General features: G+C 34.2%; 1 protein-coding gene across 2 annotated transcripts in view; it reads left to right on the top strand.

Annotated features, from left to right (window-relative positions):
- The first annotated feature begins 1,486 nt into the window (after positions 1 to 1,486).
- Positions 1,487 to 27,702, top strand: part of LOC150105646 (uncharacterized) — a 252,997-nt gene continuing 226,781 nt past the window's right edge. The window contains exon 1 of one of the 2 annotated variants that reach the window (XM_090394282.1): positions 1,487 to 1,649. In XM_090394282.1, coding sequence (XP_090250408.1) covers positions 1,591 to 1,649 — 59 coding nt within the window. In that variant the 5' untranslated portion in view covers positions 1,487 to 1,590. Of the gene's footprint in view, positions 1,650 to 20,774; positions 21,084 to 27,702 lie in introns of those variants that run through there. The other variant, XM_090394283.1, reaches the window with a different exon arrangement.

Here is a 27,702-nt window from a genome sequence, read left to right as displayed (position 1 = left end):
ACGAACTAAAGTTTAATTAATCCGGAAGCCTTGCTCTATGGAGCGAGGTTTCCGGATGGTAATATTTTATTCAAAGATCTTTTTTTTTTCAAGCTACTTAGGCATCCAATAAATTAGGATGAGATTTCACACCAGGTGATGAAAATCGTCTTTCACCTAAAGATTGGTATTACGCAACAATGATATTGGAATAATCAGTCAGCCATCTAGACTAGAAGTCGTTTTTGATATATATAATATTAACAATAAAAAAGAGAACACAACATTTACATTCATCTAAACATCTGATTATGATCACACCTTATGTCTACTATACCAGCCTGAAAACTAAACCCATCGAGCATTCGTGTGTTTGTTACTGTCACGGTCCAGCGGAGTTAGCTGAGAGCAAAACTAATCGGAACGTTTTGAGCATTTGAGGAACACTAATGGAGTAAGGTTAGTAGCCTCGAACATCCATTTTTTCCTTCTATCACGATCTTTAATAATTAAATAACCTTCTTCTAATCTTTATGAAATCTTCATATAAGTTGCTCTAATTAATAAACACGTGCATGAATTCCACAACAACACCCTCTGTCGAGCGGGAGAAGAAATAGTTAGTGAAGCGTAAACCCGTTCTGCTTAGATGACCTTAAGTCAGGAAGAACTGGTGCGTGAAGCAGTCAACGTGCTACGGAAAATACCTTTCCAACCTTCCCTCTGCATCCTTGCGGGGGGTTCCCCCCGGCAATGTTTAGTACCGGAGGAGGGAAGTATGGCGTGAGAGGGAAGGGCCACGACCACTTGTTAGACAGGTGTCGGCGGCCTTGCGAGAAAGTTCACCGTCACTTGGGTCTACGGAAGCGTTGTGTTTGGCACAGTGGGTGGCAAAGAGTTGGTTGATTTGATGCGAAAATTTTAAATTCTTTCATAATTAGAAGGCGATTTCGGTTGGATTTGCTTAGTCTGTTGATCTTTTCTTCCCGTAAATGAGAACTGAATCACGTACTTTTCCACGCTTCTAACCCAGACATGCAGTATTAAAATATCTGTACCCAAGTCCTCTGAAAAAAAAATCATTTGCTTGGATGGGCATTCGTCTTATATCCTACATAGTATTACAGCAACCCGAATCCATCACAAACTTCTTCAGCATTAACAGGACTTCGAGAGAGAGAGAGAGAGGCCAATACCTTTGAAAAGCCTTAAGGGCACATTGCCAGCGTGGCGGGCATCAGAAACACGCGCGGAATAAGACGCGCGTGCGAAGTTTTTGCTACACTCCGGAACGTGTCGTGTCGTACGATTTGTGTGTGTGTCTATTGCATGCGTAAATTTTAGCTCGCGAAAAACACGTTCGACAGATAACGAGACAAGACCACGTGTACTGTCGGAGGTGATGTTCCGACAATCAAACACGTGACCACGCCCCACCATCTGGTCCTTGTGTAGGTGTACGTCAGTCCTCGTCATTTGGCAGTGTCGATAACAAATGCGTCACCTGTTGCTTCTGCTTCACCTGCAATTAGAATGTGTTGCTGCAGAAACCAGCATCCAGTACTGTTTCATATAATAGTGTGGTGAAATTGTTGCGTAAGGTGAGCGAAGATGGGAAATACCTGCTTCAAGAATCGCACGTATGCCCCTGCTGCATATTTAACCGGCAGGTAAGTTTGATTTAAAAGATTTGTTAATTAATAACATCAGTTTTTTTTTTAACTTTTCCAGGTGAATTTAACCTTTCCTATGGCATGCAAAAGCATTGCAGTTTGATAGCATGGCTACTTATTAAGTAAGTAGCCATGTTCGTCGTAAGAAAATGGAATTTCAAAATAATATTTTATAAAGAGGGAATCAGCATATACATCTTACATTCCAAAAAATGCAAATGCTTTTCTCTTTTAAATCTATTGTCGTTCATTTATTACAGTATCCATGTGTTAATACGTCAGATTAGTAATACTATAATTTCTCTATAAAAACGTATAATTCAATGAAATATTGCAAAAATATTGAAATATGAAATACATCGGTTTAACAATACCAGGAGTATTACAAGGTTCCATTAACAAGAGCTTTTACATGCGCTGTAGCACCATTCTTGAGTTTTATATTCTTGTGTTCACCGCCTAAAGGAGTTAACGATTCTTTTATCAACTATTTACGTATACACAACGACCTAAGGATACTGGATATCGATAGTGATACAGCGGTTAATCCTATCTCCACAGTATATTATGTGACTGTCCAAGTGCGTTCTCTGACTGGTTTATCTGTTCTGTAGGGTGAAACAGCCCGAGTTTCCGGGAGATTAGTTGAGCGTTTAAATCCATCAAAGCAGCTACAGTTAAGAGGCGAGTGTATGTCTTTACATCACGTATGTGTATGTATTCTCTAGCTGGTCTTCCTCGTTATGCTGGGTTAAAAACTAGAGATTCCGGGGGAAAAAAAAATCCTACCCTCACTGTATGAAATAGACTAAACCAGCTTTCATGAAAAGTTTTTAGATAGATTTCTCGCGTCTTAGACGGATTTCGAACCTGTCTTTCAAATAAAGGACGCGTTTTGCGTTACAGAATTTTTTATTTTTTTTTCGAAATAAGAGACCTCTAGAAGGGAAGGGGGGAAAAAATATACAGTTCGTAATTACGTTTGAAATGTAAACATCCATTGGTGATGTACACATTAAAGAATCCGGATTCTTTTATGTATATGCAGATTTATAATACAGATAAGTCGTTTTAATTTTGGTTAAGATCAGACAACTTTTATTACTCCATTATGCAAATTTACGTATGATAAAATTATACACCACAGTATGTATATGATTGTATGTAGACAGCAAGATGCTTATAAATTTGCAACGAGAATGAATGACAACAGGGGCCTTCATAGCTGTCGGTAACTACAGTGTGCCCTTGGGTTGGAAAGACTCCAGTTCAAATCCCCATCTACGAGGGAGAACTTATATAACAGCTTTTCAACTGAAGGTGAGTTAGCCAGTCTCATACATCGGTATGAGATAGCAGAGATTTTTTCTCTCGGATTTTTTTTAAGTTTCAAGAAAACCTTGATTTTCGAATTTAGAAATCTAATACAGCGAAATATCAAGATGACCATAATGAAGGCGCAGATCATGTTAGATGGATGAAAATTATTATTTCACTAAAATTAGACATAACTGCCATATATATATATATATATATATATATATACACACACACACACACACACACACACACACATTGTGTGTCCCCTACCCAAGAGAAGTTGTAAACCTATCGTACATGAGAATCCAATGCCAAAGTGTAAGAAATTTGACACTAGCAAAGTAATGATCGCTGTCTACTTTTATGTTTACTTTAGTTGGAGTTAGTTTCTTTTTCTTTTTTTTTTCTTGGCGATGACAGTTAGCTTTTTTTGCTATTCTCGAAGCTTTGCGTTATGGATATTTCAGAAACTTTGCTCTAGAGACCAAACATGAAACTTTTTTCAAACCACTTCATGCAAAAGAGAGTGTCAGTGTAGTTTAGTATTGTCTATGCATTCCGGACAATCAGTAAACACAGCACAATTAATTTCCTTGAAACAAATATGGGTGGTAGTCTCACCTAGCAAGGGAATTCATCTAACGTCGAAGAACATTCATCGGATCCACCATCTATTAGTTGGATAAATGAGGTACTATCCGCTCCTGCAAACAGGCGGGCATTATAGGAGAATTAAGAAGTAGTTTTTAAGAAGTAGTATCAGATTATCAAAAGTATATAATGGACTCGTTGTACGATACTGCTGTTCGATTTGATAAGCAACACAGGGAAAGCAAATGACACTATGAAGGTGCTTTTCGAATTCTAAAATGCTTGAAAAATTTCTGCAGATAATTCAGTCAAAAGGGCAAAATAATGATAAAAAGAATCTGTTTGGGAATATTATTATTCAGAGGAGAACATACATATACCAGATTATAAATACAGGGTTGAATCACAGGCTGCAAATCTAGTTCTGCGTCACTTCATTCAAAAAAAAAAAAAAAAACTTGAAGATCTCCTCAAAACAAACAATCTATTCTTTATAGCTGTCAGCTAAATATTCTGAAGAGCCACCTTTCGAGAAAAAGAAACTTGTAATAAATAACATACAGTTGAAATTTATGGTCTTAACCCGAACAAAAGTCCTTTTCTTACAACATGGTATTGTACGAGATAATAAATTCATCACACACACACACACACACACTTTGATTCTGTTTATGATTTTTGTTTACCACAAGCATAATATCGGAATTAATGTGAAGTGAAATGAATTTGGACAGAACCTTGCAATTAGCATTATTAAAACATGTTAGTTTTTATTGTGTAAATGAGACGCTAGTCGTGATTATTATCTAATTGATAAGAGCTGGAATAGAAGCAAAAAGAGGAATTTATTTAACGTTAGTATTAATAATAATCACATTAAAAGACAGTTTACTTACGTGAAACCTATTATTTGAGTACATTATATTAATCGAATACGCAATTAATCACTCTCTAGAACTTTTACTAACTTGATTGACTAGTGGAAGGGGAGGAAAGAAATGCTCATTTGCAAACAGCAGAAATAAAATATAGAGTAGGTTAATTTGAAATATGATTCGTCACTGCCTTTGGCAGAATTACTCTCGTTTCGAAACTATTACAACTGAGTACTGTCTATATACTAAACTTGTCAGAAGAAGATTTATCATTTTTAGCTTATGTGCAAGAAGCCTGACAATGCAACAAGTACCGTCTAGTCACTTTTTCTGCTTACTTTATGTCTACTTTTTTTTTCATGGACGATGGGAGATCGTTAATGTCCGATATTATTGAAGTTTTGCATTAGTTATGGAGAATGTAACTTGCAACTGAATTTAGCATCCATATGGTTTATAAATTTTCCTAAGTAATTCCGCATCTATACATCGGGAAAGATTTATAAATATTCAAGTGGAAAGGAATGAAACAATTATTCCTGCATATTTTTATTTGAGCTAATTACTCTCGTTAAAGAAAATCTCTCTTTCTCCTGTACGATATCTATAGGATCATTTTCCTGACTCGCGTAATCTATGAAAAACATTCGAGCAGCAAATGAGTTGATTATTTCGATATGCCTGTTTGTTTACAATTATGATATTATACATTTTAGGATCCTACAAGTAGGGGATTGGAGAAAAGCATTATATATAGTTGGGTTGTTTTGCAGTCGTCCTGGACTGCGGTAAGATTTTTCATAATGTTATGAGAACTAAATTCGTATTGCTACTTTGACAAATTGTAAAGAAAGTAAGGTAGGATTGTTATTATTGTTTATAATTATATATGTATTCCAGATAATTAGTAAACACAAAACAATTCGTTTCCTTAAACTAATCTCTGGCTGATATCAGTCCATCATATGTACTTCAGCGTAGCGATGATTAACGTTGAGATGAATGACTGCCTAACAAAATTCGATTCCAGTAGAAAAACAAAGAATGTTGTATCCGATACTTATAATGTCAATCTTTCTAAAGTAGAGAATGCATTTTGAAGTTATCGTCTGACACACACTATTATCCTCTACTGGTGTTAATGATTACCGAAAGAAAAGATGCAAATGAGTATCTGAATTTTTCGTATGATTATTCAAGGTCATCGCTAATTCAAATTTGGATTTCTACTCAAGGTTGGGAAGAACAAGCTTTGATGATTAAGGTATAAAACAGGTACAGCAAACTTGCCCTGAATAATTAAAAAAAAAAAAAATGAAGAACTTTTCCTGATCCTGCCGTTGCATTCTTTAGCAACACAAAGTACATATCGAAAAATAAAATATTAGATAGATGGGCAAGACGGAGACAAGACAAGATGGAGAAAGAAAAATGAAAAAAAAAAAAAAAAAACCTCAAGATAAACTAGGTCAAGGAATGCATCATCTTCATGTTTTCGTGTTACAAATTTTCAATGACACAGTATAGCTGTCTTGCTTCATATTAATAAAGAGAGATCTTAGCACGCTGATACGTTCCTGAATATAGACAACCAAAATAGCAATCTAATTTTATATGTATTTTGTAATACTAAAAGATGGAAACGTCCATAGCCCATGAAGTAATACCAGATATACATTTCTATATATTACTAAGGAAGAAAAACATCGCGGATATTTTTGCCTGATGAAAGGTTGGATGATTAAGCAATTTCAACTCCAACGACTGTACTAATAATAGAAAATTTAATAGAACATTGAAGTTGTGATTAATTATACAAGTATGATTAACATGTTTCCTTCTAGTGCTATAAACCGTAACTATTGCTTTTTCTTCAGTATTTAAAAAAAATAGTTACTTCACTATAATAAAAAATAAAATATTTTTATATAATTCATTATAAAATATTTAATTACTCAGTTATGAAAGGACAACTGCGTCATGGTTCAGAAAGGTTGTCTTCAGGTGGGCAACGAAATGGGTTTTTTAAGAAAAAAAAAAAGAATAATTTTGCCTTCCCAATGAAAATATGTCGCAAACACTTTATTTGCTCTTTGAAAACCGTTGAAAGCGTACAGTAATTAGTTTCCCGTATAATAAACGGCACTGATCGTCCTAGATAAGTACACGCGGATAAGATAAATGTTCTTTGCACTCGATGAAATCCTGTTTCGTTATAATACACACACACACACTGCACAGTATAAATCAGTGTTGCGTGTCGCTGGAATGTGTTTATCTTTATAGGAAAAGAAAAACGAAAACGTCCAGAATTCTTAGCACTTAGCTACCTTGAAATGCAGTTTACAAGTCATAAGTTGAGGAAGTAATACAGTGCATGAGTCAAACAGATTCATATGCAATTCTATTTCAATACAATAATTATATGAACACTGATACCCTACATATTTATCAGTGAAAAAGTGCTGAATACCAATTATTTTCCACTGCTTCTTGGGTTTCATCATTCGCCAAGAGCACAACGCCCTGTTCACTAATGCTTGGCAACCTGTCACTGGAAGAAATATGATTTTTTTTTTTAAATATTTTCCCACTAACCTGATTTACCTTCACTTACCTAAGGAATATGTACAATAATTCGGCTAAGGAATATGTACAGTAAAATGATTGTATACACACACACACACACACACACACACACACACACACACACACACACACACACACACACACACACACACACACACAAATATAAGATAGCTGCCTTTGATGATGATTCTTTCACAACTGACCTGTGCAGATATGCCGACTACATTTTGTTTGTTTGACTACATCGATTAGATAACTAAATACAATTTTGATCTTTCTAAATCACAGACATCAATGGATACAATTCACATTATAAGTAGTAAAGGAAAACTATTTACTATTCTTGGCATAATAACAATAACCCAAACCGATAACAGTTCTATATCTCTAAATGTCTACACATTTGCTGGCCACTCACCATCATAGAACATTATTCCCATGCATGTTGGACTATTACCAACACTACCATTAATACTAAAAAAAAAAAAAAAAAAGTGAATGTGATAAAAACGTTAAAACACAGGTCTATTTAATATATGCAAAATAAATTGGGATAAACAAGAGGAAAAATTAGGCTTCATTTGTGGACAATTAAAAAAAAGTTCTTAAACAATATAATACATAGAAAATCCTCTAGTGGAGATCACTTGAACGTAATAGAGGTTAAGCTGTGGTTCCATATACTACAATAGGCTGTTTAAAATCTAAAAGTACTTTGAGAGCAGGGGCGGCTCGTTCATAGGCACTGCGGAATTGCAGTACCCCCAATTTTTTCTCGATATATAAATATATTTATTAATTTATTTATATTTGCTTGTAATATTTAATTTTATCATCAACAATGCTATACAATTCTCTTATTTTGTATAAAAAATAATAAAAATCCATCTTGTAGCACTTAGGAGGGCGAAGGACGCTAACACTGTGTTTACCACAGTGTCATATTGCTACGCGCGCAAGCATATGCACATCATAGTGAGATGCCAGCTATTAGCGTAATGTGGCGCTGTCCGTCGCGCAGTTCCACTTTGTTTATATGCAGTTTACGCCAGTAGTAGAGTGTAGTGCTTATCGTGTTTACTCCGTCTCTTTAAATATTTGGACATTACAATTAAAGACATAACATTTGCTATAGTTTTTATTTTAGAACATTATTGGGTTATGATAATGGATTTTATTTTTAAGTAATTTCGAAGTATACTAAACTGTATCATTTTATCGATAATAAACAATATTTTTTCATGAAACAAAACAAGAATATATTTTATTTTTAAGTAATTTTGAATAATATCAAACTGTATAATTTTATCAATAATAAACAATATTTTTTATGTTTATTTTTTTTTAAATTTATACCATAATGTTGATTGATATTTTATCCAAACACGTATACACTGTACTTACAGTGTGTATGTATATTTCGAAAGTTGCAGCACCCCCACGATTTCAAGCCACGAGCCGCCATTGTTTGAGAGTACTACTACACAAAAATTTCAGTTGCCTGCAATCTAGAAACTCAATTCTCTCTCTCTCTCTCTCTCTCTCTCTCTCATGAGCTCACCCAAAACATCAGTTCCCATTAACAAAATGGATTTTGACCTTGGAGCATGCAAGATCTAGGATCTAGTGTATGCGTAGTGGAAGAGGGATAATAAAATAAAATAAATAAATAAAATAAAATAAATAGATATAGAACAAAAGATGGTTCTTAAAATATTCTTATAGGTGAGCATACGAGAGATGTATAACAGTACAGAAAAGAACAGGTTTGAGCATAATTGCTTCATATAAGAGTGAAACGTCATCATGCCTTATCGAATGGAATATTACTACGAGAAGATATTCAAAGAATCAACTAAACTGATTTTTCTCATGGTATATCTAACAGAAATTAATACTTGAAGCAGCATAGTTTTTAAAAATCTCTAATTCGGCGTCACGGACATAATCTACAGTGAATGATACACGAAATGGCTTCGAAATACATCACACTTGATTGCACGAGTGTGATGTATAAGATGCTTTACTGTTTCAGAACTAAAGTATAGAACAATGTTTCTTAATTCTTTTAGAACATTCCTTCTGATAGGCGTAAATATTGTATGACTTCTCTTCAAACCTATCTTTCCCAATGATTTTATTTGAAATATCAAATTGAATGAAATATAACATTTCTTAAAACAAATCCAAGAAATGTTAAAGTAATGGTAAATTATGAAAAAAAAATAGTCTTCAAACGTTTTGGCAAGTAAACATACAATTACTGGCTTTAATTGTTATTAGTGTGACATTGAACTACTTGACTGTCATACTGTTGGATTCTGGGAAGCGTAGAAAACAAATCGCAACATGTGTCACTTTTTTGAAAGTAACACCGAGAATTTTTTAAGTTTCCAAATAAATAAATAAAGTTATTATATTAATTACAAAAAAAAAAAAAAACGTCCCCCTCTCCTAGGACAATCCGAGTTGCCCTTATAGTGAAACGCGTTTCGCCTTTTTTTTTTTTTTTTTTTTTTTTGCGTGTGAGGTAGTGGTGAAATCTATAGGCTCTTGTAATTCTGTTTATATGAAAGTAGTTGCCCAACTTCTGATGTTGTTCTCTGTATATTTATGCCGAAGAAAACAACTTGATGTTTCATCATGACGTCATATAGTAATGGAGAGTTATGGACTACATATTCAGATTCTATTTTCAGTTCTATTTAGAAGGGTTTAGAAGGCAAATGTTTCCCTTCTGGATTTAGAAGGGAAACATTTGCTTTTCTATGCCTCAAATTCCGCAAAATAGTCACGACGATTTCATTAATTTAAACAGGAACTTTTTGGCAGTTTTAATCACTAGTAATATAAATTATAACCGTGCACTGTATAATCATAATGAATACATGAACTAATTTTCATTTCATTTCTAACAAAACTTCACTTCAAAACGAAACAGTAGTTCAGCGTAAAGGAATTTCGATGTTCATATCAAATTTAGTGTACGTGTAATGAAGATATTAATAATTCACAAATATGCATATTATTTATAATAACATTATAAATAAACTAAGATATAATACAATTTTTAATTTCATGTTAAAATATTCTTAGTAAAAACGTTTTTCTCTGGTTTACCTTTGGAAAAAATGTCAAATGGATGAGTCCGCGGAGTAGTGCAATTTAAATTGTAATTAGGTATGTAATTTATTTATTGACTTATTCTCTCAAGCTTACACTGGAAATGATGCAATGTGCTGTCTGCGGTGCAATTACGTCCAATATGCAAGTTCAAGGTTTCTATTTAAGTAACCTTCAAAAGCAAAAGAACAATTAGCTAGCCCTTATGTAAGAAGCCAAGTGTCGCTCGTATTTATGCGTTGTTCTGCATTTCTAGTTCATAATCATCACCTGATTCTTAATGTAAATATATACGTTTAATGATCATGAGAGGAAGTCATTTTGCGTAGTGAAAAGTAGAAAGGCTGTGACCTACTTATCTAGAAGATAAAACTACCCGTGAGAAGAGACGCCTGCTTGACAAGGATAGAAGAAAATATACGCACATTTCTTAAAAGATGTACAAGATCTCCAAGAAAAGTCCTCAGTATCTTTACTAATACATTGTTAGTAAAGAAGCATTTCTAAACGTATGTGTGTGCGCTTTGTCGTTACACAGTGTGTACGTGATCAGATCTCGCAACGAGTCAGCGAAAGACCTGTAGGTCTTTTTGCTGACTTGTTGCAAAACATAATCTACAACTTGGCAGCAGACTTCTAACTATATACTATATATATTTGCAAATAATGTTACGGTTTGCTTAACAGTACCTCATAGACAAGAGCGAGCGAGGAATTTGATAGATAAGGTAACTTGTGATTAGAAACCAATTTCGGAATCGAATACTTCGATCCGAATGTAAAGGAAAATATTTATATACGCTAATCAAACACTATCTGGGTTAATAAAGAAGTGATTTCAGCATTATTTTTGCAGTTTAATAAATTTTAATTTATGCTGTAGTTTAAGAAATATTAGCTTAATCAATTTCAGTTTAATAAATATAAAAACCGTAATTACAAAAATAATTTCAAATCCCTGTTGAAGAAATATAAAGCGAAAATTAAGCTCTTTGCAGAAAAATGGAAAAGAAAATATTATGCAAGCATCAGATGTCTTTAAAAAATGACAAAAAAAGCGAAAACGTATATGCAATTTGTTTTTTCCATCCTTCTGTTCTAACGTAAAGAAGAGGCGAAATGATTTTTTTTTTAAGGTAATGATCATGCAAAGATGAATATGGACAGGGAAAATCAGGAAATGCTCAATGATACGAGTATAGATAACGATTGGCATTTTACAACCAGAATAATTTCTGAGAGGGTTAAACTTCTACATATTATAATAAATAGAGAATTAAGAAAGACCTCGCTTCAGCAAGATAGTTAACGAGAATGTCGCTACTAATCTGAGTGAAATGAAACATGAAGTGTGACAGAAAGTTTCGAGACAAAAATAAACAAAAACGTCTCTTCTGAAATCTAAACATACCAGACATAGGGACATCGTGTCAATCCTTAGACTAAATTAACAAAATTAGAAACAGATATTTTTTTAATTCAAGATTCTGAAGGAATTATAACGACTGAGTATCTTAAAAAAAAGAGGTCGAACAAACGATGATTTACAACCAATTAAACTCATGTTTATAGTTACTACACCAGGATTGGAGTTTTAGTTTTCTTTTAAGATAATTAAAAAAAAAAAAACAGATAAGATTTCCACTCAGATCTCAATTATTATTGCTAGACAATGATTGGAACTGACTTATCGAACTATAAACTTTTCCCAGCACCAATCACATTAAACCATGTAGTATCCTAACCAGTGTTATACGTGTGGAATCCTAGCTAAACACCCATTCCACAGATTCTTGTAATTTATTTCCCCATCCATTTCAGTTGTGAAACTGGTTAAATTGTTATTTAACCTACTTTAAATTATTATTTAAGGTAAAGTTGGCAGCTTCACTACCAAATCACCCAATTTAGGTTATAATCTACTATATTGTAGTAAAATCATATGTACTCTGACGTCATTAATATTAGACAATCTAATCGATGTTTGATTCAACTGTAGATGGAAAAACCAACGATTTAATTCTTAGATATAAGCCTAAGAAATGTCTTTCTTTGTTTTCCCCCACGCGTAGTGATGATGATTTGAGGACGAGAATATTTTATTATGTACCGTTTGGGATCTTCCCCACCCCCAACTAACTTCCTAATTGTTCAATTGCATAATGTGCCATAATCTCATAACTTTGTAATACGATATATTTCAGTTATTCCATCATTCTTGTGTTAAAATGTTTTAAAATCAGTAAATAAATATCTCGTTGATATTCCTGTAATCACGGGAGAAACGCTTCTCCTCAACAAGAGTTGAAGAGAAGCATTTCTTGCGCCCTCTGGTGTTCGAACCCAAAGTGAGATAGGTACATGAGATATCCTTCACAGGGATCTGGCAGATCGCAGTTCCGCTCCTCTTTCAGAATATAGATTAGATTGATCCTAAAGAGAACATTATTAGCTCTATATTCGCGAATCCGATCTGTGCTGTCTTTTAGCAGATTCTTTTAACGATCTCTCTTTCGTGAGTAGCGGTGCTGATGAACAGGTGTTTGCTCAAAGTGTTGCTCGAACAGCTTGTAAAGAAAACTCACCTGAAGTAAAATCAACTATTTTCAAATGCAATATTGCGAAAGATGACTTCTTTAAGGAAATATTTTCTTATCAAAAATCATCATCTATATATGTCAAACGAAGAACCTTTTTGAGAGGGTGTAGACAGGAGTTCGCTGATGAGAAATTGGACAAATATATTTCTCAGACGTAGTTTGGATTATTTTCACCACTAACTACTCGTACTGGGATATTTAGATCATCAGTTTAAGAACCGCTGATCGACATATGAGTGGGTAGCATACTACTGGCAAGTACATCCTGGTGGGCACGCATGTGATGCACTTTACAAGTGAAAAGTTTAGAGGAAGAAGCTACTTTCTCTAATCAAAATAATTTTTTAAATAAAATGCACTTTTATATTTTAGTTTTAGACAATAAACGATTAGCACTTGAGAATTTAGAAATTACGGTGATAATCATCATAATAATAATTATATTTAGATTGCTTCGTTGGAAAGTACAAAGTTGTGTCACATTGGTCAACGACTATTGGAAATAGTCTGTTCCACTTATTGGAAATTTTTGTTTTTTCATTAATTTTTTTTATTTGCCTAACTTCGCGCTGAAAACAGTGCTGCATACTATTGTCTCACATGTAGGACCAGAAGAGACCCAAGGCCCTAACAATATCTTGAACTATTAAACTCCAGACCTGGGAATTCGAGAGGGAATCCTCTGGTAAGTCATTCTCTGAAGGGGCTTGAAAAAGTTCCATGTTTGATCTCTAAAGCAGGATTCTAGTATTAGGTCAAAAATAAATAAAAATATTAAAAAAAAGAAAATACAGTATGAAAAATTGTAGCACGATATAGACCATGTCCTTTGCTGGAAAGACTTACATTTGAATCAGTTTTTGAACAGGAAGAACCTTTATCAGGACTTTTCAACTGAAGGTGAGTTATCCGGTCTAATGACCGAGGTGCAAGAGATTTTTCCTCCGGTAAACTCGGGTTTTCATCTCACAAAACAAGCAAACCTCTGCAGAGCACACGCGAGATACGGACATGCAAAAATGCAGATAGGATTAACCTCCCTGTCATTAGCAGTTTAAGGTTTCAAAGAAGCCAAGTTATTTGACTGTAACGGGCCATGGAGCCCAGAACGAAAAACAGATGATGAATAAATATAATATAAACAACTTTGGTCTACCAACGATGCTAAATGCACAATAGATTCACAACCTGTCGTGGGTGGAAGTCACATAAAAAATACACAAAAAATGTCACTACATGACGCTGTTAATTTCCAAGAAAAGTGAGTTAGTAGCATAATCATAACTTACATTATTCTTACACTAAGATCATATAACCTAACATATACAGTTACACAAAGTTTTCTTATCTAGGTACTTGCGTAAACTAAGTACTAAGATAAGCCAGCTTTGTGGTAACTTCCATGGTACTACGTGTGCAGAAGAAATACTTTATTTGTTCGTTTCAAGTCACTCGTAGTATCATGGATAGAAAGGAGATAGAAAATAAGTCAATACAAAACTTTTTTTCGAGATTTTTCGTAGATTTTTTTTGGGCGGACCAGAAAGTTTTTTCCTCCTAAAAAAGCTTTGGTTTTTAATCCCAAAACTCAGCAAAATCGACCCTAAAATACACATGAGTTCATCCAAATTAATGCTAATTAGGATTAGAAACACGTCTTGGAAATTCCTAAGTTCCATCGTGATTGCGAGATGCGAACACCGGCTATCTATCGATTTCCAAAATACTGTATTATATATTTTCGATCGAGAGGGCGCCACATAAAACCCTAACAAATACAGAGGACAAAGTTATTAAGGTTTGGTGAAAACTTCTCTTGTGGTTGGAAGTCAGGCTTTCTCTCTCTCTCTGAACATAATGAAAATGTTTCCATATTTTTCTATACAGTTTATTTCCTTGGTATTTAATTAAAAATAGTAAATGACCAGATCATCACAGAAGGCCTTTAAAAGCAATTTTTATCTCGTTTCCAAGGTGAAAATTAAGCAAAAAAAAAAAAAAAGACCATATAATCCGGACAAGTATCGGATTTGATAGCTCATTATTTAATATGTGACTTGAAGCTGTTCTCGAATTTAGAATGAGCGATTAAATTGTATTATTATAGTTCCTTTTAAAAGTGAGTTCATAATTATGCTACCAATAAGACTACAGCTGTAATGTTTTTAGGATAACATTGTAACCTCATAAAATACCCGGGAAACTATCAGTAACTTTGATAGACAGCTGCTTAAGTTCCATTGCAACATTCGGTCATAACATTTATCGACTTGATTGTGTATAAAAATAATTTTTCCTAGAATCTCTAACACACACACACATATCTAATACTATTTACTTTAGAAACTAGTTGTATCCAAGATAAGATAGTTAAAGGCGTGCATATTTTAAATTAATTACAGAGAACTATTACATATTTTCAATATTTGTGTTACAAAAACGAAAATGTTTAATTTTTATTCGGCATTTAGTTTTTTTTTTCAAGACTCGTATAGGTAAATATATCCGAGTTCCTTCATAGTCCTGTACATTAAGACACTGGGATGTTAAGTGTTATTGAATGGTGTTATTGAATGATGTGAATTCGCGCGTGTTAAAGGAATGTTTGCCATCAAGTATAATTATGAAATAATTATACTTGATTTCGATTAATATCAAATATGATTAAATGTTTATAAACCGTGTTTTCTTTTAATGTGCAAATGTAAATTTTTGATGTCAATTTTTTAGATAATATGGAAATAAATGAAACCAACTAAAAAAAGTTTTCTTCAGATATGGCCTAAAGCATTTGGGATCCTCAAGTCTTAACTTTTTTTACCCTTTCGCCATTTGTGCGAATCGCGTTTTGTTTGGTTGTTCCTTATAATACATCTTATGTTGCATCAGTTGTCGCGCAGAATAATCAGAGCCACGTTCAGGGCTTAGGCAGAGGGTCCTGTTCGAGAAGTATATTATTACAGTCTCCAACAAAAGCCAGCGATATTGTGAATGAGGAATATAGACGGTATAGGGGAATCTTCGAGGGGAATTTATATAGGCACATGAAATGTTCGGAGTCATCAGATGGCTACTCTTGATATTGTCTGTAAAGAGATGGAGATGTGTACAATTGACATCCTGGGAATTACAGTGACCAGATGGAATGGGAAAGATCACTTCAAAAGACAGGATGGTAAGCTAATTGTTTATTCAGGAGATGACTCAAAGCATCATGGGATAGCTGTGATACTGAAGACAGTTCAGGCAAGAACCCTTCTTGGTTATAATCCCGTTAATTAAGGCATACTCTGTATTACACATTAGTAAGGTGTGTACGTAACGCACATCCTACTAATGTGTCAATCGTGGTAGTTTGTGCACCCCACACAGATAGGCTTGATGAAGCGAGTGAGGAATAAAAACTTAGATTGTTTTGGACTGTCTACCAAGGAGAGATGCACTTTACATTTTAGGGGATATTTAATGCAAAAGTGAGGAAAGGGTATGAGAGTTAGGTCTGAGTGTGACATGTTTGGTCTGGGTGAAGGTAATACCAGTGGTGAAAGACTGTCGGAATTTGCCCATGCTAACAGATTAGTTATTACCAATACTTGCTTATAGAAACACCCACGACGGACATCTAACATTGATAGATCAAGGCACCAGACTGATTACATTCTGGCTCTCCAATGGTGGAAGACAAGCATCTCTGATGTACATAGTTGTCCTGGAGCATACTGTGATACAGACCATCATCAATAAGAGCCAAAGTAAGATTAAGACTCCGAAACCTTCCAAATCAGGCACATCTCACTAAACTAGATTTTAAAGTAATTCCTAGTGGGTTCACAGAAGAAATATCAACTTGGTTTGATGGATTTTTTTTCTTTGAGACTAGTGAGGAGAACTCACCAGAAATGCTTCGGGAAGGATTCAAGATTATAAGAAAATACAGGATACATCCAAGAAGTATTTCGGCCCAATAAGACCAAGAGACCCAAGGATATCAAATTCAACGTGGGATCTAATCGAAAGAAGGCGGTTGAATAAACAAAGAGACACAGGGACTGCAAAATATAAGTGATTGTATAGAGAAGTCAGAAGGGCCACTATAGCACAAGGAAAAGTTTTATAGTAATAAATGTGAAGAGACAGAGTTCCAGATGAGGAAGCACAATTATAAAAGGATGTTTCATTTAGTTCGTGACCTAAAGCACAAACTAAATGTCATCAAAGACAGGGATGGAGCGGTACTAACAGAAGAAGAAGTGGAAATCAAAACAGTTGGAAAGGATACAGATGAGAAACTGTACAATAGACAGGACAACGAAACTTTGGTGAAACCTCTCGCCAGCAAATTTTTGATTTGGAACCTCTTCCACTTAGGCATGAGGTTGAAAGAGCAGTTAAACAGCTTAACAGCAATATGGCCCCGGGTGCAGATGGAATCCCAGCAGAGTTAATTAAGACTACAGAGGATAAGAGTGTTTCATAGATTGATTATAAGGATATGGGAGACAGAATCATGGCCTAGAGACAGGAAGAAATCGGTTTGCATAGCACTACACAAGAAGGGAGATATGAAGGATTGCAAGAACTATTTAGTATCTGTGTGTAGCATTCGATAAGCTCAAGACAGCAATTAGGATAGATGGTAGATTGATCAGTAATCTGAAGTACGCTGATGATACAGTATTATTCTGTAATGACAAAGAACTAGAACAAATTCTTGAGAAAGTTAACGAGATCAGTAAGAACAGAGAACTTCAGCTTAATCGTAGCAAGACAAAGATTATGGTGCGCAAAGGAAATATAGACAGGGGAAGCTCCTAAGAAACAAGTGTACCTTAATTGGGAAAGAATTCAGGAGGTCAGTAAGTTCGAGTATCTGGGATCCATTATTAATGTGAAGAATTGCTGTTCAGAAGATGTCAGGAGACTTACCTCCTGGCGTCTGAAATGGCCAAAACATTAATAGACTTGTCTAAAATCTGGAAGGATGGATCTATCTCACGGGAACAAAGTTGAGGATTTGGATGTAGCTGTTTTTTCAACAGCGACTTATGGATGTGAAACTTGGAACCTAAAGACTGACAGGAAAAGGAATAGCTGCTTTTGAAATGTGGTGTTGCAGAGGGCTATTGAGGATATCATATACTGAACGGTGGACAAATGTGTGGATGCTAGAAACGATCAGTAGAATTTTAAGACAAAAGAAAGTTGAAATACTCTGGACGCATTGAAAGGGTGGCAGGTGGACTTCTCAGAACAGTAATAGATGAAGTTTCTGAAAAAAGAGGAAGGGGTAAACTGTCAATGAGATGGATGGATGATGTGTCTGGATGATCTTCAGAGATCTGAATGTCCAGAAAAGCATACAACAGGAGGACTGGCGTGGCACATCACCAAGCATCCATCTGTTCATCAGCATCTGTTGATGAACAGATGGATGGATACGTCTTGTTTGTCATATTTTGCGTTGACTAAAACGTTACTTATAACTTATTTTAATGTATTACACCATCAAACGAAGTAAATTATAAAAAGATGTGTATTAACTGGCTTATATTTCGTGAATTTCAAACCCGTATCTTCAGAGCACAACAACATGTTACAGTTCACACGCGACAGTGAGTAAATGAAAGAATTCCAATTCTAACGGATTGCCAAAGAACTAAAATCCTAATTTAGTGCCCTCTAATTTTGTGAAAAAGTATTACAGTTGTGTAGGAGTGGATCTTAGGATAACAGTCTGTCATATTTTTGGAAAATTAATGTAGCCGTACTGTTAAGGTTAGGAGAATGCTTCATAGCCACGGCTGACTCTAAAAATAATTGTTCTGACCTGTAACGACTTATATATCGTACATTGGTTTTATTTCATCTAATATTGTGTGAAAAAGTTTTCACACAAGATTTCTCCAAACGGATGTTAATAGATCTTCTTGTTTGTCCATAGGAGGCTGAGTCACAATCACAGCGAACTTCATACACTCCAGGATATGCTACAGGATGGAGTTTGTCCTTAGGACAGCGGATCAGAGTTGATAAAAAATAATAATAATAAAGGCAGTATTCAAAAGGAATAGCAAAATTCTTTGCTTTATTTCTTAAATGACATCCACCACTCTTTTCTGCTTTGTCAGCGTGTCGTCTCGTTATTTGTCCTTCCATGAAATCCGAAGAAAAGATGAATATCTAACATCATTTTTAATTATAAAAGTCAAGAAATAAAAAATATAAAATAAAACAAATGATGAAAGAACAAATGAAAAAACAAAACAGTAATAACCAGGTAGTCTCAACCGAATTCCGGATATACCTGGCGACTGATCTTTATCCTCTTTAACTTCCACTTCAGATTTTCCAATTCATTTCGCAATCATAATGCATATTTTTTTAACCTTTTTACGTCTATACACTAGTTTTCACAGAATCCGTATCTTCGATACTTTTGCGATAGATTTTGTGTTTTTATTTACAATAACACAACTAGCGACACAGTAGGACAAGGCTTCTCTTGACATGCACATATACTCAATACATTACTAGTGAGTAACCTGATTGCCTGATGAACATTTGATTTCTTCTTAATTAAATCTAATTAAATCATAAAATACTTTTTTTGAGAATAGACATTACTGAGGAAACTTATTTCGGTGGGAGATAAATGAAAGGCTATATTGCAACGTAATAAGTGCTGATTTTCTTTCAGCTTGCTATCCTTTGTCAATTAAAAAAGAATCGACAAAGAAATGATTATTATTAAGGGGGAAGTTCAAAATGCAAATTGCATCTAACTGTCCCCTGGAACGTCGGGTCTCTCAATTAGACTATATCTGAACCAAACATTTTACCCCCCCCCCGGAATACACTGAATTAAAGAAAGGAGGGGGAAAGGAAAAAGAAGAAAGTCCACACTTCTGCATTAAACGGTTCTCGTGGTACAATGCAAAATGAAACCCATTAATTAATCAAAGTAATATGTATATATTAACAGTCCCGGTTTTTCGTATCAAACATTAGATGAGCGTGCAATGCATTGGAGGGCAGGTTGAGGCACTTGAATAACATATTTTAGTATGATTTATATCATATAGACGACTTTTTTTTTTTATAAATAGCATATATCCTATATGGAAATAATAAAAAATCGTAATAAAATAATATAATATAAAGCTACTGATATGTTAAAACTGGTATAAAAATGAAAATGACGTTATGAATGTTATATAAAAACAAAACCTTGTTTCTAGAATCCCGAAAAGTTCTATTGAAACCAGAAAAAAGCAAAATAACAACAGTAATAATAATAATAATAAACCTATAATGTGTAAAATAATTTGTATAAATGTTACAGAAATCTTACAGAATTATGAGAACCAGCAGTGAATTAACAACTACAACTAACAAAAATAAAATAAAATAAAAATTTTCAATGTGTCCATTTGCTCTTCGTTTTTTTTTTTTTTTTTTTTTTTTTTTTTTTTTACTGTGGTGCAATTTTTTTGAATAAATCTTCTCTCAGTTTGCAATTGGCCATCAGTCTTACTTAATACGTTACTTCCACAACTATTAATAAGGAAGAACTGTATTTGCTTAACAAGCTAACATTTACTTATTCCACAAGGAGCAGCTCTGCATTTGTACTAAGCTGAAATTTCAAAAATTCTGATGTCAGAATTTTGGAAAGGAATAAAACTCATATAAACAACCATATTTATTTATTTTTAGTATTCATAGTGAGAAAAAAAAGGTTCAAACTTAACATAAATTACTTTTGTACTGTTAAGCCGAAATGAGATCTGTTACCCAAATTGTTGTTGGACCGCCTCTTCTTGTTGAGTTTATAATGAGCTATGTCTTCGTCGTCATCAGCTGATGGCAAGGTCGTCCTTCCTAGTTCGTCCCAGTCTTCCTCGGCTTAAGTGGATATTAAGTAATTCAGCTACTATTAACTGTCACACACACGCCACACTCCATAATAGAATAAAACCACTTGAAAATACCGGCGAAAGAGCAGACGACATTTGACGCCGCAAAGCAAGTCTCGGTAACTCCCTCTAACTTTTCATAAGAACTACCGGAACTTGAGTGCATTTAAATGAAAACGCATCTAAGTGTTACATACCTCGGCAATATGGAAAAAGATATTCATTCACCGCAGCTAAACGTGCCTTTGCGGGAGCTGAACGCCTTTTAAAAAACCTGATATGTTATTGTTGATCAAAAGACGACATATTTGAATATTTACTTCGCAAAATAATTGGAACTAGAACGCCACCAATAATTGCAATGGAATCGAAAAAAATAAGCAGGGCCAGCAGTACTCTTCGTTTACAAAGAGCAAGGTAAGATTAATATTTCAATTTAAAAATATAATAATTATAAAAAATAATTACAGCTTACAGATTAGTAAGATAATATTGGTACAATTTATTTTCTCTGATTTAAAATTATACCCTGCATACTAAAAATAGCATGAATGGAAATATTCAGTTAATATTACCTTGATTCTCTTGAATTAACTGAATATATTCACGTGCTTTGATTTTCTGTTCGTGAACGTTATCCGGTTAATTCAATTAGGCTGTATTAGTGAAATATTTTTCATAAATATTTATGGGAGTATATCTCTAATTAATATAACATTTGCAGACGCCATGATGGCTTGTAAATTTCATGCTATTTAATTCAAAATACATTATCAGACTTAGCGTAATAAGAAAGAACGCCTTATGACCGGGATCGCAGATAGTTGTCAGATAATATTAATTAATTAAATATTAAGAACTGTTTTACAAGAGCTATATTATTATTATTATTATTATTATTATATGGCGCTTTCATGACTTTTAGGACTCATCACAGGAGGCCACTCTATACTACGTAGACATTCATTCCCAAAGAAGCGAGCGTGTGTGGGGGGGGGGGACCTTAAGCCATGGATTTCGTGGATGGTATAATACACGTTTTTGGTGTGAATATTGTATTAATTATAGCACGCTATAATTCGTTATAAATTATTTTTATAAGAGGCTTGCGTAACCTCATGGCGCCTTCTATGATGTTTGTTCTGCAGAAACGATAGTTATAAGTATTATTCAACTTGCATCATAGAGGAACTTTTTCTAGTGTTTATTTATTTTTATTTTTTTCGCGATTCCAGGATTAATTGGTCCACTCTTTGTTTTAGATATATAAGCTTTTTCCCCCCTTCTAGTGGAAGTTAGTCATCTACCGATTTTCATAACAGAAATAAATTAATTTAATTTAATAAAAACTTACGGCTAAAAGAGTGCCACTTACTTCCTTGGTGGAATGTAAAGTCGATAGAGAATTTTTATTATTTTTTTTTTGATAATTAGTACAATACAAATATTTTTAATATAGTGATTCTGAATATAACATTTTGTATATTATTATACATTAAAGTAGGAATGTTTAAGCAGTCTACTGATTAATTTCGTTATCGTTAAATTTATTTGAAAAGCTTACTTTTTTCCCTCCGAAATACAGAACATTTATACAATTAAGATAACATGCAAAATGTAAGAATTACAATCACCCTGTTTGTCATTTATGGATACAAATGATGAAAATTTATCCTGCAGAGAACCTAATGATGTAGCAAATATTATGAAAATAACCATGGCCAACGTGCCCCTTTCAATTAGCATTCCCGTTATCCACCACCCGCCATATTTTACGTTACGTTTTAATATGCTTCAAACTGTTGTGCAAAATGTTGTGAAATTGTACCAAATTTGGAAAGGCCGAATATGGATTACTGGCAGATTAATTTGTCTTGACCCATTGTTCATTAATTTGGTTTAAGCAGTTGATGATTGAGAACGAATAAAAAAAAAAATAATAATAACTCCCGATTTTGATTGCCAAATTTCTCGCCAATTTATTATTATTAGGAGTAGCAGTATTATTTTCTTGTTGTGATAATCCACCAGCGAATAGTTGTAAACCTATAGCACATTTAATATCACAGTGAGTTAAGGGTTAGATAAACCTGGAATCCTGTTCAAGGGGAAATCTTAGCTGGATCGATTATAATAATTCATTTATCACCAATAGACTATCACTAACATCTATGCGATGGTGTGATCAAATCCACTGCAGAGAGGGAGAATTCGTTGAAAGTAAGACGTGATCCTCTCATCTACTCAGGCCAGAAATGGTTCAGAAATTTATTATTATTATTTTAATTCTACTGTTTTTTTTTTTTTAATTCTGTAATGCTAATTGTTGATCTCCCAGTTTGTCGTCTTTGATGGAGTAGTTGCCAAAACCTACTACTAACTCACCCTCTCGCTATCGGTAAGGGTTCTATTGAGGGATGGGTGTTCGTGATATCCTCAACAAGCTATTATCTTGAAAGTTTTTTTTTTTTATACATCTCTGCTAGGGGTGTGTTCTCTTGGTATTTACCCTTAATGCTTTGCATTAAGAGTAAATACCAAGGATAGTGATCAAAGCTTATTCCACCTTTACCACGAGTTGCCTGGACTTGCACTACGTGCAGAAGCAAACTTGACTTATTTGTCTGTTTGCTTACTTGCGAAATAGAATTAAAACCTAGTTTTATTTAAAATTGCTTGTATCTTTAATAAATAAGCTATTATCTTGTTGAAAACAATATATAGGGCTTATCATCATCATAATTCCAGGTAAAAAATAAATAAAAAGAAAAAGGAAACAATGAAACTGAAATGCCTATTAAAGTTGATTGAAAATGTACTGTATTTTACTCTCGCAACAGTGAAATACTATAATCTTCTCCATTCAGAAGCTTTGGATAATACTTTTACATCAAACCATATAATCAAATGCTACGGACGAAGCCACAGTGAGTAAAAGAGTGAACTATATTTGTGTAACATAAAGCCACGATTTGTATATTATTATTATGTGACACCTCCAGGAAGTCCAAAGACTCATCGAGGGAGAGTGTGCCAACAGCATCGAACGATTGTCCCCTTCCAACTACTAACCTCGCTCAAACGTGCTTAACTTTTTGCGTGAGCCATTAGTAGCAGAGGCTCAACATGAAGTCACGAACTGTGCATTTGTGTGTATAATACCATGAAGTGTTATACATCTGTGTAGATGATAATCATAAATATAATAATTTTAAGTATGATTATTATTAATTTTGATTATAGTTTTACTTTTTTCTCTTCGTCACTGTGGTTGGTTGCATCATCTAATTTCTAACTGCTGCATGAGTTGTAGTTGAGATAACGATTGATTACTTTCCTTTATAAAAAACATTAGCGGCCGAATAATGTTTCTCAGAATGATATCATATACCACAAGCTACAGGCTCCGCTATGACGTCAGCTCCCTTAATACAAGTCACATTTGTTAATTACGCTTTGTTGATTCAAGTGTAATAAGCTCTGGCTCTTTAACAAGATCAGCCAAATATATGTAGTAGTTTCTTCCGCGTTCTTTTTTCTACTTTTGCCATGACAAAGAGGCCACAGAAATTTTGTTCTCGTGCTTCGGGGTAGGTGTAGCAAATCCTTTATAACAACATCCAGGAACAGTTGAATATTTTTAAAGAAAATAACAGGATAAGGATCAGGAGATAAAAATCACTGGGGCTACTACAGAAATATACGCAATCGATTATATATATGCACACGCAAATTAAAGGTATATATAAAGTTTCAATAATTACTTAAATTTTATACGTATGGAATGGAGATATTGCTAATTGCAATTATAAAAATTATAATTATACAATTGTACAAAAAAATTATAAAAAAAGTAAATAGAACAGCATGCGACTCAAGTAGATTTAAGACAGAGTTCTAGGAAGATCTCGAACTGAAATGGCTGCCTGGTCGCATTGCATCTGCATGTCAGGTATCTTTAGATTCTAGACCAGTGGTTCCCAACCTTTTTCTACTTGTGTACCCCTTTTAAACCCATTTCTATAAATTGTACCCCTTGTTTTTAAACTAGCGGTGATTCAAACTTAACATTTATTGTTCAATAACTAACGTTTTGCATTTTGTTTACTTACTTGTTTTTCCGTTATTACTGATTATTTTTCGTGTACCCTATCCCTGAACGACCCAGCACGTACCCCCAGGGGTACGCGTACCACCGTATCTGTTGGGAACCGATGTTCCAGTGTTTTCAGTGGCGGATCGTGGCTTGAAATCGTGGGGGTGTTGCAACTTTCGAAATATACATACACATTGTAAGTACATACGTGTTTGGATAAAATATCAAAATTATGGTAAAAATTTAAAAAAATAAACATGAAAAAATATTTATTATTGATAAAATTATACAGTTTAGTATAATTCAAAATTACTTAAAAATAAAATCCATTGTAAAATTGTAAATCCATTCCTTTAATTGTAATTAAAGGAATGGATTTACAATTTTTGGACATCACAATTAAAGGATTTAATTGCAATGTCTAAATATTTAAAGAGACGGAGTAAACACGATAAGCACTACGAACACTCTACTACTGGCGCACACTGCGTATAAACAACAGTAGAACTGCGCGACGGACAGTGCCGCATTACGCTAATAGCTCGCATCCCACTATGACGTGCATATGCTTGCGCGCATAGCAACACGACATTGTGGTAAACACAGTGCTGCTAGCGTCCTTCGCCCTCCTAAGTGCTACAAGATGGATTTTTATTATTTTTTATACAAAATAAGAGAATTGTATAGGATTGTTGATGATAAAATTAAATATTACAAGCAAATATAAATAAATTATATATCGAGAAAAATTGGGGGTGCTGCAGTGCCTATGCACGAGCCGTCCCTGATTGTTTTTGTAGTTTGGATATTACGGTCGAAGCAACTAATGTTTTGGGCTAGTGTAACTGTTTCGTAGGATGAAAATCCCGAGTTTCCTGGAGGAAAAGCCCTGTCACCTCAATGAACTAGCTAACCCATCTTCGTTGAAAAGTCTTTAACCTTCATAAAGATCTTCGAGTCCCAGAAAAGATCTTTGGTTCGAAATTACAAGATCTTTAGTTAGAATTCGAATCTAAAATGTGATGACGTGTAGAATGAGTTATCTGATCTCATATAGTTAGCCGGAAACCGAGTGTTTTCCTTCTATGAAAACAGCGAAATCAGCTATAGTGGATGGGGGTGGAGAGTAGATTGGATCCCATTGAGTTAGCGGGACCTCTCAGAGGTGCTGCGTAATAATAGTAGTTTCACTCTTTGTTTCCGTTTGAGTTACTTGCATTTTCAGAGATTAGAGTAAATAGCGTAACTAACCGTCCCCCCCCCCATCCTCTATGAACACGTTTTCGTTAGGCTTCCCTTAGATTTTGAAGTGTCTACTTATGCTTTCGTCTCATCGTGCTTTGGGCATGATAGTTACACCTTATTTTAAACAAATCAAATTACTTTTTAAAAGAAGAGAACAAGGAAGATTTGTAAGATGTAAAGTATAATCCTAATGAAAGTGAAGGTGAGTTAGCCAATCTCGCAGTTAATAGACAATGAAATACAATGGCATCATGGTCTTAGTTTCTGTGGCCATAATTTCAACAACCAACTTGAATATAAAACGAATAAAGCACATAATAAATTATCATAGTTTAATGGACTCGCACAACATTTAACTCGTTATAGTACGCCCACACTTGTCAGAGCTTCGCTTGCCAAGAATAGTCGATTCATGCTGAAGGGGAGAAAGAAATGACGGATGTACGAATTGATCGCCAACACGCGAAATCACGTGCTTTCTTGTCTGTCGCTGTACTAGTAGCTTGATTTTTGTTGTCGCAGAAGACGGATTGATTACCCTATTATCGGAATGGATTCGCCTTCTTGTGACATGCGCAGAAGTGTCGAAGGTCTCGCATCTGTGGGTGTACAGCAGAAATTACACTGAATTTACATCACATGATAAAGCTCGTTCTTAGATATCAGTACAAGCTATTAATAGTCACAAATCGTCTTATCAGACAAGAAATTTCTTCAAACCACACATACTAATACTTGTAGATAGTTATAAAGACACCTACTTATGGACTTATTCATTACCCCGCTAGTTATTTTAAGCATCCCAGTTGAATATTTATATTCATATATTTATTACTTATATTGAATATGTTTTAGAACTTAAAAATTTTAAACTCAAACCACCCGGAAATCTTTTCACTCAAATCTCTTTGGGATTTGAATATGTGAAATGCTTCAGTAATAATAAAAAATGACGGCAGGGTATTTACTAGGTTACTAACATCCATTTCCTCTGAAAATGTCAGTAAGCAACCAAGTGAGAAACGGAAGTATCATCTTCAAAGAAAGTGAATTTTTTTGATCATTAGCAGAAAGTATGTCTAATCTTTTTCACACTAATCACTAAAGTATTCGGCTTTATGCAACCTTGACTTATTCTGTAAATTTTAGGACCATGACCCTAAGCGAACAAAAGATATTTGCGTACCATGTTTGCCATTTTAGGAACACTTTTACAAATAATTTAATTGTTCCATGTTCCACTCTAATGGAGCTTACCATCAACACGCTAAGGAATTATTATGGTGAATGTAGTAGATTCTTATCGTATAACTCTTCCCTATCTCTTCCCCACTATGACTATCCATGCGAAGAAGGGGATATATTTTTCTTCTCTTCTGTTTTATTTATTATTTTTTTTGTTTACTTAGCTCCAAGTGTGCGCTAGCTGGCATATAAAACAATGATGACAATCACTGCATTAAAAGTTTCTTTTAATTGAATAAAATCTGTATTAAAAAAAGACGAAAATACAAATGTTTATATTGAGTCAGATTTAAATGGAGAAACTTTCGACTAGAACGTCACGGAAATTTCTGTGACTTTCAAAAAGCATCATATACAGACTATTAATTGGGAGTTGCTCCAAGAAAATCTTTTAATGAATACCGAAAGCATTTAATCAGTGATGACTTCACCGTGAGGAGAGGATTACGG

The sequence above is a fragment of the Typopeltis vanoorti genome, chromosome 6 (genome assembly GCF_054136105.1).
Source record: "Typopeltis vanoorti isolate ZY-2024b chromosome 6, IOZ_Tvanoo_1.0, whole genome shotgun sequence".
Taxonomy (NCBI): Eukaryota; Metazoa; Arthropoda; class Arachnida; order Uropygi; family Thelyphonidae; genus Typopeltis; species Typopeltis vanoorti.
Note: the sequence above shows the minus strand (reverse complement) of the source record. Positions and strands in the feature narration are given on the sequence as shown.